The sequence below is a fragment of the Ammospiza nelsoni genome, chromosome 6 (genome assembly GCF_027579445.1).
Source record: "Ammospiza nelsoni isolate bAmmNel1 chromosome 6, bAmmNel1.pri, whole genome shotgun sequence".
Taxonomy (NCBI): Eukaryota; Metazoa; Chordata; class Aves; order Passeriformes; family Passerellidae; genus Ammospiza; species Ammospiza nelsoni.
The window spans coordinates 31102661-31116571 of NC_080638.1; the positions used below are offsets into that span (position 1 = coordinate 31102661).

At 45.5% G+C, this 13911-nt stretch overlaps 1 protein-coding gene across 2 annotated transcripts in view; it reads right to left on the bottom strand.

Annotated features, from left to right (window-relative positions):
* Nucleotides 1–260: 260 nt before the first annotated feature.
* The window catches only part of GALNT16 (polypeptide N-acetylgalactosaminyltransferase 16), a 74479-nt gene continuing 60828 nt past the window's right edge, over nt 261–13911 (bottom strand). Inside the window, exons 12-16 of one of the 2 annotated variants that reach the window (XM_059474049.1) lie at nt 13467–13550; nt 12308–12449; nt 10935–11051; nt 3776–3915; nt 261–1470 (exon numbers count right to left, since the gene is read on the bottom strand). In XM_059474049.1, the coding sequence (XP_059330032.1) occupies nt 3778–3915; nt 10935–11051; nt 12308–12449; nt 13467–13550 (481 nt within the window). In that variant the 3' untranslated portion in view covers nt 261–1470; nt 3776–3777. Of the gene's footprint in view, nt 1471–3775; nt 3916–9596; nt 9732–10934; nt 11052–12307; nt 12450–13466; nt 13551–13911 lie in introns of those variants that run through there. The other variant, XM_059474050.1, reaches the window with a different exon arrangement.

Sequence of the window (13911 nt, forward strand, 5' to 3'; positions counted from 1 at the left end):
AATTGCCAGGAAGGATACCTGCCTCCCTACCCAGCTGAGAAGGACCATTCCAGTCCTTTTCAGCTGGCACACCCTGTATCCCAGCAGCATCTCTGCCTGCTGCAGCAGCATCTCTCCTGAGGCAGCCCACAAAGCCATGCAGGGAACTGCAGTCTGTGCACCTGGGAACAAACCCAGTGGGAGACAGAGCAGGCACCAGGCAAGAAAGAACACTCTTTTCCAGTAGAGGAAGCAAAGGGGAATAAGAACAGGCTGAAACACTTATTTCAAAATGGATTTTATTCCAGGCATTAAACAGATTCTGGCACATGCTTTTTTTGAAGAGAAAGGAAAACTAATCTGGATACCACATAAATTACATCTGGCAAAGTGCAACTTACAAATGAGTGGGAAAAATAAACCTTTTGAATCCAATTTCTGTACAACGGTAGATTCAGCTCCTCTTAAATAAACTCCCATTGGTTCACAGCATAGGAAATTACAGGGGATGCTCTGATACAGTAACAGCTTTCTTTAAGGGTATTACCAATGCAAATTCTCTGTCTTGACAGTCTAGGGGGCTGTTTAAAATAAACAGGAAAACAAGAATGAGCAGCTGCTTGGTCTGACTGTTACATATAGTCAGTTTTCTTTAAGAAATCCTAGCAGACACCTGTTACAAAACATGGCACTGGATGGACCTTGGGGAAAAAATAGAGATAACACTGTTCTTCCTTCCCTTCAGTGCAAGGGAAGTGTAGAGTATGCTAATAATAAGTTTGAACAAGACTTTGTTTATTCCAAGAAGAAGTTCAGTTTGCCCACACTTGACAGCAGCCTTTTGTAATGTACTTCCTTTTCAGCAATTGCTAAAACACGTTGGAAACGAACAGCTTCCAAAAGATGATGTGTGGGGAGGTCTGAGTTGAGCTAAAGCAATGCTTTAGCTGACAGAAGAGTGAGTGGTTGGGAGGTGACCTCAGGTGAACAAGTCCAAAACCAAGTAGAATTAAAAAATGAAACTCCAAACTCCACAAGCAATTTGAATTACTAACATTTAGCCTATGTCCACCTTTGCCTTTTCCTCCCCCCAGGCCACAGCACCTGAAGAAGGAGTGTCCCATCTTCAGCAGCCCCAGCTTACAGCCCAGAAGGATGCCAGTTCACACTCTGCCAGGAGAGCAGTAGCAAAGAGGCACAAATAAACCAACACAGCCAGTCCAGGTGTGTCTGTCCCAGGAGCAGTCAGCAACCTCCAGCACGGGGGCCAAACGCACAGCCAAGGGCAGCAGCCACTGTGCTGGCAAGAGCCCTTGGCATTAGGGCTGGCCCAGAGCTTGGGGACTGTAAACAAGCAGAGCTTCTGTGGTCTGCAGCAGTCAGGAGCTTTGTTTGTAGAGGAGCTGGGTCCTGGTCCCAGAGTGGTTATGAAGGAGGAACTGCAAGAAAGCTGCACACACACAGTGGGAGCAGGGAGCAAGGAGGCAGTACCTGGTAGAGGAGTGAACATGCTGTTAGCTGCAGCACAAAAGCTGCTGGAGAGTGAAATGGGGGGAGGTCAGATGGCCCACTTGGGCTGTGCTTTGATGAAAACATGTAATCCTTTCACACTTCATTGCATACAGAGCTTACAAACAGTACCTGCTCAGCGGCCCTTCATCTGTCTCTGTATCAATATTTTTCAAGTCAGGTAGGTAGAAACTTGACTGTTCCTATCTCCTACAGCATAATGATGCTATTCTGAAAGGACCATTTCCTGAAGATTCTTGTTAAAAATGCAGTAGCTAATAGGGTGGCATCTCTGCCCTCAACGGGTCTGTCTGGCCCGCTCTCATTCCATTCCTAGGCTATTTTCCTTCCTTCTCTGCCCTCTCCTAACCTCAGTGGTTCTGGCCCAAAGAATCTCTATATAGGAAAGAGAAATCACTGCAGAGTCAGTGCCCTCATTTCCACAGAGAAGAGCAGCTGCACCATTCTGTAAGGATCAAAAGGAACTCCCTTGTGAGTTTTCACAGTGCAGGCAGGTCATTCTTCTGGCTAATCAGGGCTGAGATGGGGATCTGATATCAAAGTGAAGGGGGAGACAGGATAAGAGCTCCTGTCACATGATGGATTTAATTTTTTTTTAAACCAAGAACAAAAAAACATTGTCCAGTTTTCACACTAAGCACATGCAATATACAAAGAACATTATCTGTTCTTTTGTCAAATGTTTGGGCAAATACCAAGCTAAGAGAAAGAATTAAAAACAGATACAAACATGATCAAAAGTAAACAGCTGTTCATGAACAACCTGTTTCTTCTACACAGATCAGAAAGGATCCAGGCAAGCAATTGCCTAATGAAGATGGTCCCACCATCTGGTTCCCCTGTCAGGTTCTTGGAAAGGAGGGTTGGTTTACAAAATCAGTCTCAAGAGGAAAATTTAACACATCTAGTTAGGAGAAGGTAAAGTTGTGGGGACTTTATTTGAATAGGTGAGCATCCCTTGGCAGGTTTGAAAACCCACATGAAGCTAGAGCTGACTGGTAACTGGGAGCAGGATTTGGGATGCTAGCTAGAGAGCACCAGTGCCTTTGGTATTTCCAGAACACAAAGGAGCCTCTCTCAGGGCAGCCCTACACTGTGGCAGCATTTGTGCAGGGGGCAGTTTCAGCTTCACCAGCTAACCTCTCCCCAGGGTGCTCATCAGGAAGAGAGGGGGGTGTCAAAAGTGGAGCAGCCCCAAGCCTTTTGGGGTTTTGTCTATGTCCCTTTTGTCTTTCTCAAAGACAGAAGGAAAAGCAACTAGACAAGGGAGTGGGTGGTTTGTCACGCCAGGCTCTGTTCACAGGGGCTGTGCAGAGCTGAAGAGACAAGCATGAGAAGTGTGGCCCTGCCCAGCCAGCAGCAAGAAGTCTGCTATGGCCCCTTCTGTCTCTCACAGTGGGGATCTGGGTGGGCTCCTGCCACAGCCTGAGCCATGTGCAGCACCTCTGTCTGTGTGTGCTGCCCACCACCTTTGGGCAGTGGCTGGCAGCACCAGGAAGAGCAGCCAGAGAACAGCCCCAGCTCCCCTAACATCCCCAGGGGCTGGCACCTGTCTCTGACTGGCTCCACCAGAACATGGTACCCTGAACCTGCAGGATTGGGCCACTCTTGGAGGCAGGGCTGGCCTTCCACACATAAAAAAGCTGGAAGGAAGACTTCAACAGGGAATAGTCCCTGAAACAATCCCTGGTTAGGCTGGTAAAATAGTGTCCCTTTTCAATCTCTCTTGTCAGCACTGCCCAACCTCAGCAGAGGAAGGAATGGGCCCACCAAAAAGAGGTGACAAACCTGCCCCCAGGATCTGCTAGCTCCTTCCCAGCTTCTCCACTGATCATGATGACTCTTCTGGACAGTCCTCACTGAGAGACATATAGGTGCATGACGTTAGAGCAAAAAGCCAGGGAAGCCAAAGAGCCACCAGTGTTTGTACAAGCATAGCCTAAGCTGCTGGACTGAAGGTTGTGGACTCTGGATGCAGAGAAAGGAAAGGATGGGGAGAGCTGCAAGTATTGGGCTGGGTCCTCCTCCATCTCTAGGTGCAGCTGTGCACAGGCATCAGCTACAAAGGAGAACTTAAGACAATACATGGGAAGATTTTGACAACTGTCCTGATTCCTCTCACCCCCAGCTTCTTCTCTGAAAAGCTCAAAACCATCAAGTGCTCAGCTGAAGTGGTGACATTTAGGGTCAGACATACAAAACCATTCCTGCCTCCCTCCGCTCCCAAAGTCTCATGCACAAAGAAACAAGGAGATCTCTGTGCTACCATCATGTTGCTTGTAGCAGCTCCCACTGTTGGCCAGGTACACCTGCTTGGCAGGGGCTGGTCACCACTCTTCCAGTCTGGTTTTCCAGGCAGAGACCGCTGACAAAGTGTTGAATGAAACTGCCTTTCATCTTCCACTTCTGTGAGAAGACAGAAAAAACAGGATGTTACTTCCATTCCCCTTCAGACTTCAAGTTGAGGGTAATCCCAAGTCAACTCCAACAGCTGGGGAAAATGAAAATCTGGGCACAGGGCAGCATCTCTAAATCACTGAGCTCCTGTACTAACAATAGCTGCAGTTAGGTAGGGTCAGGGTTTAGCTGAGTTACAGGGCTGGATGCTCAGAAGCATCTAGAAAGCAAACAACAGTAGTGGTCACAGCACCAAGCTCGGGCTGAATTCAAGAGGCACCTGGACAATGCTCCCAGGCACATAATGTGACTCTTGGGGTGTCCTGTGATGGGTCAGGAACTGAACTCAGTGATCCAGATGGGTCTCTTCCAACCTATTGGAATTCTATGATTGTGTGATGCTTTAAACACAAAAATCAGCAAGCAACGGCATTTTTAAAGCACATTATAGTCACAATTTCTGGGTCATTCTCTGTCCTGGACACCAAGATACCCACCAAAACTTGAAACCCTCCTATGGTTGCTTCCCATTCCAGGGAAAGCAAAGCACTGACATGCCTCCCAACAGTGAAAGCAACCTGTCCAAATAAAGCAAGAATCACACTTCCTAATGTTTGACTGGATCTCTCTCTTATCCATTGTTCCCGCATCTGTTCTTTCATCAAATTCAAAAGGTCTCATATACAACCCTTTCCTGAAGGTCCACTTTGGTTGTGCTACTGACCAGGAAACAAAAACAAGTCCTAACCTTGAATTTAAAATTCTGCTGGGAAAGGGCCGTACCTTCCATTCCTGCCGGAAAAAAAACCCCAAACCTGGGAACACTGTGAATGATAATGAAAAGTAGAAATGAGTCTGTGGATTTGGGATCTCCCATATGAGGCAGTATAATTCATCTCCAGTGGGGCACAGCTGAGCTCAACAGGTTGAGAAGACTGAGGGGTCCAGGCTCCAGGGATTTTCCCTTTATTCTTTTCAGTCACACAGATGACCCAGCTAGAATTGTGGTCTGGGTGCTCAGTCAGTAAAGAGCTCAGGAATATTATGAGGATGTTTTGGCTAACTCATGAGACTGATGAAGAAAAAGAAACAGTTTGACAATACTGATGGACTTCAAGAATATTGCAGAAAAGATATGCAATGGAATTTTAGAATTCCCTGCAATATCTGGACAATGTCAAAACCTACAAACATTTTAATTCTTGGGTAGCATAGCAAAAGGACTGCCACATGCTGTGTGGTTTCAGATATTCAGTTATGTTCACATATTGCTGGCAGCTGTTATGTGTCTTGGAGGGCAGGGCAGTTGCAAAGCCCAGAGTAATCTGTTGCTCCTGTATCACGTATTTCATCAAGTCTAAATACCAGAGGCAGCATCAATTTGCAGTATTGCCAGCCCTGTCTGACAGGACAACACTAAAGGAGAGCTGTTTGTGCAGCAGGAAGAAGCTGATTTTAACGGAGAAGGGGGCAGAGGAATGCAGTGATGATGGACAGGAAGATACAATGCAGTCTGCACTACAATGCCCTCACCAGCTGCTGCAACTCACTGCCTACACAGGTCCCAGAGCCATCTGGCTCCCATCTGGCAGAAGCCTCCCTATGAAGAGCTGAGGAAGAGTTAATATCATGCAGCAGCAGCTGTAATGATGGAGTGCAAAGGAGGGGGTCTCTCCATTAGCAAGCTGTGCTCTGTGCCTGGCTGGTGCCATTGCTGCACAACAGCCTCCCCAGCAGTGTCTCCCAGTGCCACAGACACCCCACTGAAGAGCCTCTTGACCTTCTCCAAAGCACACCTACTTCCCTGCCCTCCACTTTCCCACCACCTCTGTATTTGTGAATTCTCACTCTCCATGTTCCACTGTGCTTGTGTGAGAGGAAGCTGCCATCTGCCTCTCCCACACACTCCACAGCTCACCAAAGACCCAGCTGCAAAAGAATATGCTGAGATTTGAGATGGAGGACAAGGCCAATGAGCAAGAGGCACTGGTTTTCTTCTTTCTTAGCACCACTGGAGGCTTGCTCAAGTTACTCCTTCAGAGGAGAGACCTGCTCTGTGGCAGCCATCCCTGCAGAGCAGGTACCTACTGTGACAGGGACAGTCTGCAGCAACAGGCCCAGCAGGACAGCAGCAAACACTCCCCAGAGCACATCTACTGCTGCTAACAAAATCAATCAGCTTCTCAGTGAGCCACACCACTGGAAAGCCCAGCATGTCAAGCCACCCAGATCCTTTTGTTCAAAGTAAAGAGGGGTGGGATGGGGAAGGGAAGGAGGAGAGGGCGAGAGTTGAAGGTGAGGCTCATCTGGGCTGTGGGGAGGTGCCATGTATGTAACTGTTATAAAGCACACCCACAGTAAAAGCCAAAGTAGGGTTCCACATCTCAAATACATGGGTTACCTTCAGAATGACAAATTTTACCTATTCTGATCACACACTCTGCTTTTCTGCCCTTCATGAGATACCAGAGCAACTCCCCTGACTTCACCTGAACCTTTCACAAGGCCTGACTGCAGACCACAGGACTACCAAAGACAGCCCAACATCCTCCCCTGCAGGGACACAGGATATCTCAGAGCTCCCAGGAGGGTGGTCAGTGGCAATGGATGAGAACAGGAGCCAGGACACTCATCTCCCACTGTCAGCCACCTCAGAAAGGAGCCATTTAGTCTAAACCAGTTACCCGGTGACATAGTTATGCAGGGGTCCCATAGGTACAAGCCCCTTCTGGGAGGGCCCAGCTTTCTCACAGACCACAAGGGAGCTTAGACTGGTAAGTTTTAAGTGACAGCAGTAATGACCACCTTTAGCAAAAAAAAAAACAACAGAGTAGACACCTCCTGCATACAGGGATTAGTCTCTTCTTCTACACCCAGACATTATGACTGGACTGTACGTGGAAGGAAAGCTTTTGGAAGATACAAGCATTGCACAATCTGAGAAATTTTGGCTTGAAAATCTTCTGTGGTCTCCCTTTCTTATACAATGGAGATAGTACATTTTACTGGTCAGAGTAGGTTTGAAATGAAGATGGAGGAAGAAAAAAAAAGAAACCATTTTTTCTTGGAAATATTGTGTTTTGATCCTCTTCCCCAGTGTCAACTCAAAATTCCCCCCAGTTTTTTTGCGTATCTCTCTCTCCATCTTTTTTATCTATCATTTCAAATTGGTTTTAAGTGGCTGGATAGAAGCATTCCACATGCAATAAGAGAAAAGTCAGAAATAGCCAGTCTTCTTCTATCCAATATATACAAGAGCTGAAATTGTTTACACTAGTCTAATTTTTCAGGGTAATCAAAAGTTTTCTTTTAACCCCCAGTAATCCAGGTAGTGCAGGGTTTCTCTCAAAACCCTAACTGTGAAACAATGGAATTGGCCAAGTTCAGGAGGCACAGCTGAGAAAGGCAAATTTTGCTCATGAGGACTGAGATGCTTCAAACAGAAATGTATGGAGAGCTGATAACTGGACTAGCCAAGGATGCTGTAAGTTGTAATTGAGTGTATTTGCAGAGCCATGGACAGCCTGAAGCTGGTCTTGAACACTAAATTTTAAATACACAAGCAGAGACAGAAGATGGAAAAGTTCACATCAGCATCCAGCAAGTACTGTCTTCCTTTGAGCACTTAAATTTGTAAAACTAAATCACAACTAAGAGAAACTCTTGTCTCCTGAAAACTACTTTCAAGGCATGGCACATTGCCTATATTGTTTTACCTGCTTATTGTCATGAAGGTGCTGAGTCAGACAGGCTTTCTCTGCTTTTCTTTTTGGATACTCTATAAAAAGTTGCATTCATCTTCAGGTAATATTCACTGAGAAGTAAAGTGGGAAAAATTTCCCAATGGCATACAAAGCGACACAGGATTTCAAATAGTGTTTGTCTCACAAGAACACTTAGTGTCCTCATTTTCAGGCTGAGGTCACATTCCTTCAGAACATTTTAATGAAATATAGCTGTTTAATAGGATTTCTCAGCATTTCTTGTTCTGTTGGGAAATACTGTGCCAACGTTTCTCATTTTCATTCTCTTGTTTTAGGGTCTGACTCTCACTTTGCCTTCTATTTGTCCTCGCTATAACACAAATTAAAACACCACTCCTACTGTCAGTCAGAGCCAAAAACAAAGCTGAAGGCAATAATTTATTGTGCACTCAACTAAAAATGCTATTCTCCAAATAACATTATGGGTAACATCCATCTGCTTTGAAATCTAGTTCTGATTATGCAGAATAGCTTTTGGCTGGTCTTCTGCCAGCTGTTGCTGTTGAATGATCAACAGGATCATGTTGCCAAATACATTTCATTTCTGGTTTCTTTCAACCCAAGGGAGTCTGAGAGCATCAAAAATCATCTGAAGTGTGACTATTGTCTCATATCCTCCTGCTTAAAAAATTCTAGACTTATTTTGAGATAATAGTCTAAACACAAATCACAATACTCCAAAGCCTCTGCTAGAGTATTACCTATATGTCAAATGGACTGGTTTGAGCACTCAAAATTAACAAAAAATTATCTGTCTTTGGGACATGCTTAATGCAGAACAGCTGTGTAGCATGGGCACAGCTTCAGCATGTTTGAAAGCAGAAACCAACTTTAGGAGTTCTGCGATGCTATCATAATGATCTAACCAATCTACTCCTGGGACACTAAAAACCAAAGGTATACCATCCTTTGTCAGAAATTTTGCATTTTCATGACTCAGACACAGACATGAAATCTACATCCAGAAAAATCCAAACATCTTTCACCACAGATCTCTGATGACAGTGACAGGAAAGATGTTCAAAGCCAGACTTCCATTACTTAGGATGCTGTATGTGTGATGTGCAAGGTGCCCACGCTCACCCTCCTCCACTCAGACCACATCACATACTCAGGGCTCTTACTTGTCATTTCTCTGCAAAGGAGCTCAGCTGCCCTCCCTCCACCCTCCATTCAGCTCCTCTGACTTTCTGAGAAGCCCACTTGAACTGAGAAGTGGGCACACTCATGCACAGTTTGGAAGCACTGCTCTCCCCCAGCACTTGCACTTGGGGCTGTGAGTATCCATGGGGAGACAAGGCAAGCTGTAGGGCAGCTGAGGGAATTTGTTCCTTCCAGCTTTGCTCTTTCTTGGAAATCAACCTCTCAAATATCAGGAGGAGAGAGAAAGGAATAGTTTACAAGATGACTGACTTCTAGCTAATTAAAATCCAATGTCAGTGTTAACAACAATTACTGTTGTGTTTATGAAAGAAAAGAACCATAACAACATTCCCTAAGAACACAACAAACTTGAGCATTGCAAGTAAAATTGGCTTTATAAGCAGAAATTTGAAATGGGAGTTTGGGACTACAAAAACGACCCAAATGTTTAAGAACATTTAAACTCAAATTACATTAAAAATTCAAATGCACCTCTCCCACTTCACTCCACCTTATCCATTCAGCTGGAAGGCAGTTAGAATGGCAGCTGTAATTCAAATCAGTCTCTAATTATTTGAAATGCTTAAACAAAATCCTTGCTTAGAGTCAGTTGGTTAAATCATATGCTAGGTCGAGTCCTTGGTGTAAGTGCAGTTCGCTCACATAAGGTAATGGAAAACAACAGCTCACACTCTTAAGTGTGTGCATGTCTTGATAATGAGCCTGTAAATAATCAACACGTCAAGACTCAATAAATCCTATTCCAGCAGCAGAATAAGCCTGGTTGTGTTACTGTGAATTAATCTCTCTTCTGGCTTCTGATGCAGCCTGTCTCCACCCTCCTTGAGGGATCCTTGTCCTTCCATGACAGAGGAAGCAGGGAAAGACAGCTGATTTTGGCAGCTGCTGAAGTCCTCTCTGCTGCCAGGGAAGAAAATACTGTGAAGCACATAAGGAGAAACTAAGTGACCTAATTACACAGCGATGGGATGAGTGATTGCCAACAAGAAAAAGGAGCAGGCAAGCACAGCCCACCTGGGATACCCTTGCAGATTAATCCAAACTCAGAGTTTTCCCAGTGTATTCATGGTGACAACTCTTCAAGGCATTTCTGCATTAACCAACCCTCCACAGGTCTACACAGGTTTTCCATAAATGGGCAGGACTGAATTTCAGTGCTTTCTTTCAGGAAAAACTAATTTCAAGGATTCTTATAGTATTAGAAAGTACTGAAAAAATGAAATGCTGATGAGAACTTGTCAAAGCTGAGCTGTCTTCTATATTTGGGCTATCAAAACAACAGACATGTCAGAAAGCCGAGTCAGCACAGCCTTAGATGACAGAAAACTTGTTCTCTCTTGGTGTAGAGGGAAGCATGGGAACTAGGAATGAAACAAGTCCAATCTGCTGTCTGCCAGGGTTGTGTTGCGACCTTTTGTGCTTTGCCCAGTTCTGATAAAAAGACACATCACATCTCTGCTGAGGGCACCCCAGCCATTGCAGAGGCCATCCCTTAGCTAGTGTTGAAGGCAAAAGGACTGATTTGTCCTGACAGATCAGGGATGCACATCTTGGAAACAGCATAGGTCAAAGAGCTGCATTTTGTTAGGAACATTGCTGCTGTGTATTTTTCCTCTAGGGAGCAGTTCAGGTGGAACATGCAGTGCTTTATGTCAGACAGTATCTCTTAAATGAGTTACATGCACTCAGTTTTAAAGGTCTGCTCACGTGTTCAAAGACAGCACAAAGAATACAGGTATCTCACTTCAAATTAAATAAACAAATGATAGCACATACCACCCTTCCCTTAGGTATCCCAAAGCAGTTGCCACACCTACCTCTCTTTGGTGCTATGCTTCATCCATGCACCAATCTGGCTGCACATAAACTCACCCAAGAAGCAAAGCTGGGGTGCTGCTGAGCTGGAGCCAGCCCTGCTGCCAAGGGCCCAGGCAGAGCAGACACCCACACGCTGCACCTTCTGCTTGGTCACACACTCTGTCATGCATCCAAGCTTACAAAACACACCAGAGAGGGAGATGCAGAAGATGGGAAGGACTTTAATGTGCTTTGGTAGTGCTGGGTTTGGCCCTGCTGAGAGAGAGGTGCACAGTTACCCACCTGTCTGCCGTCTTTTTGACTGCAAGCTTCCAGTGTGATTTGAGAACCAGTAGAGAAGGAGGCAATGGAAAGACACTTGTCCTGCTGTCTAATTAAAGGGTCACTGAATATCCACTCCTTTGGAATAAGAAAAAGGAAGGTTCCATTAGGATCCCAACAGTGATCAGATGAGGGAGAGAGATCTTTTTCTATCAGATACTTTAAAAACCTCCATCTTTTGTTCTCTTCCTACAAAAGGCTCCCTGGGAAGCACCTACCACAGCAGATGTCACTTGATCAGAAGTTGATGCTCAGGCTTGGTGCATCATCACCTGCAAAGTCTGCAGCTGGCTCCCCTCACTATCTGAGGTGTCTAACCCATGATCCCATGCAACTCTCTGCTCTGCAGCTCTACAGATGCAGGCCTACAAAGCAAGGAGCCCTGACATACATGATGTGCAACTGCTTCTGCATGTTTTACACACCAGATATGTTCTCTAACAGGTATCTGGGACCTATAAATTGTTAAGCAAAGCAAAACACATGCAAGCATATCCATATATCACCAGCATGCATAAGGGACATGTTGATTAATGTTTTCCTTCCTCTGACTAGATGAATACCTGATCCAATCAAATGTTACTACTATACTTTCCCCAAGGAAGCGATACAAAATGCAGTAGGTTTCAAAGATTTCAGATGGTAATGACACAGACCAATGAGTCAGGTTAAATGGCACACTGAATGCTGGCTGCAAACTAGTTTCCAATTGTTAACAGATGTGCATATGTGATAACAGATGCGAGTATGTATTTTCTGGCACAAAATACCCTACTGTGACCCTTAACTTTCTCAAGCTGCTTCCAGTCACCAACAGAGTCTGAGTGCAGATCTTCAGCTTGTATATACCATCACAGCTCCACTGCAGTTAGGAGAACTGCACCACATTACTGCCACTGGGGTCAGCTATTTAAACTCTATTTGTGCTTTATACTGGAACACATCTGCAACACAGCACAATTCAAGTCATCTGCAGCTACAACTGAGCTGGCAGAGCTCAGTTTCTAATCCCAAAAAATCTCATACCCACATGCCAGGGTAGTAGCCGCACACAGCCCCAAAATGATTCTCAATGAGTCTGTCACTCCCTGAGCATCTGAGCACCTGTTGTCCCTGAGAGATGAAAACCTTCACATTCTATGCCTGACTGCTGAGTCTGTTGAGCCAACAGAGCTCTGAGAGATGGGCTTCTTTTTCTGCTTACTACTGAAATGATTACAGGGTCAAATTCCTCCTTCCTTCACCTCCATATCAACCCACCAAGACCAGAGATGCCTCTTCATTCAGGTAATTAAAAGGGAAGGAGCAAACCAGCAAATTGAAGCCTGCCTTACCTGAGAGACAGGTGGATTGTTCACGGAACCTTTACAGTTCCCCATGCCAGCCAACACAGTCCCTGTGGTATCCTGTGCCTGAGACTCCAGACAGTTTCTTCCTTGTCTAATTATTCCTGGAATCAACTCTTTTTCAGGAATCCTTGAAATAAAATGACAGTTGCATAGTACTTCATACTAGAAATTACCAAATTACTTCCACATTTATAAGGGCTTAATTGGCCCCTGACTGAACACAGTTCCCTATATTTGACAGAAAATGAACAATATCATGCTGTCCACTGGAAATATCTGGAGGAGGCAAAAATCAAGGGAGAACTTGGTCAGAGGACTAGTACTTTTGTTTCAGAAGGCATACCAAGCTCTTTAGGGGTACCCTAAGCAGTTTCATGTTATGATTCTGAAATTCTGAAAGAGGCTGTTTCCAGCAAAAAGCCATATCCACACTGATTTTCTCTGCTTCTTCCTCCCCCCTTTTCAGTCTTCTCCCCAGCTAACACATATTCTTGCCTCATTGGTAGGAATGCAGGAAAGATCTGTCAAGGCCAGACTGCAGCTGGATGTTTCAGCCTCCACTCACAGCCACAGACTGAGGTGTAAAGATGTGCTGCCCTTCCTGAGCTATACACATGTGTGCTGGTTTGCACACGCCAACAACACAGCTCTACCCAGGCTGCCTCCCAGCTGGGCAAGGACACAACACTTCTGTGTCCTGACCCAGGGCAGGGGAAGCCACAGGGACAGCTGCTTCTGGCATTCCTTAGAGCCTTCTCTGAACCACCCAAACCTCTGCACTAAGGCTGTCCAGCTCTACATGGCTCAACTCCCTCCAGACAGAGAATCCACTGGGCAGAGACCAAGTCAAAACTGGGAGGGGTGTAGTGGACTGGCTCTTGTCTCCACCCTACATTCTGAAACCGCCACTGTTGCACATTTCCAAGGGACAGCTGTGTGGGGCAGAACAGAAGGCAGACCTTTCGCAGAGCTGTGACAATACAAGCCAGGAAAACACAGGAGGTTTCTTACAAAAAAGAAGAGCAGAGAAAACCTTTTCCAAGCATAAGTCTCTCTTTTGCCCACTGCTGTCAAGGCTCATGTTTCCATTGTGACCCACTTCCCAAATCCCTCAGAGATTTCTACAAGCAAAGAACTGACTCACTTGAGCTCAGGGTAGACGCTCTCCAGATACCACTGGAAGGATTTACAGTTCAGTTTGTGTCGCAACTCCACTCGGTCTGCAATGCTGGAAACACAGGCAGTTTGCTGAGCATAAGGCAGTGAACAGGAGGGAGGGGAACAATGAACACTGGCCAGGAGGTTTGAGGGAAGTTACATTACTTTTTGCCATTACTCATTCTCCCACATAACTGTTGCTGGGTTCAGAGCACTGGCAGTGACCGGAGGTGAAGATGAGGAGAGAGGCAAGTTGCAGGGAATAGAAATGTTCTTGCACTTCCTTTGGCTCAGGGCAATGGCAGGGCCCAGGTCCTACCTCGTTAAATAATACATTGCAGTAAAACTGCTGTAAGATCAGGCAAGTGTTTGTGCCTCTGGGTGCCCCTGTAGAGGCAAACCATGAAACCTGCACAACAATCAGCTGCTGA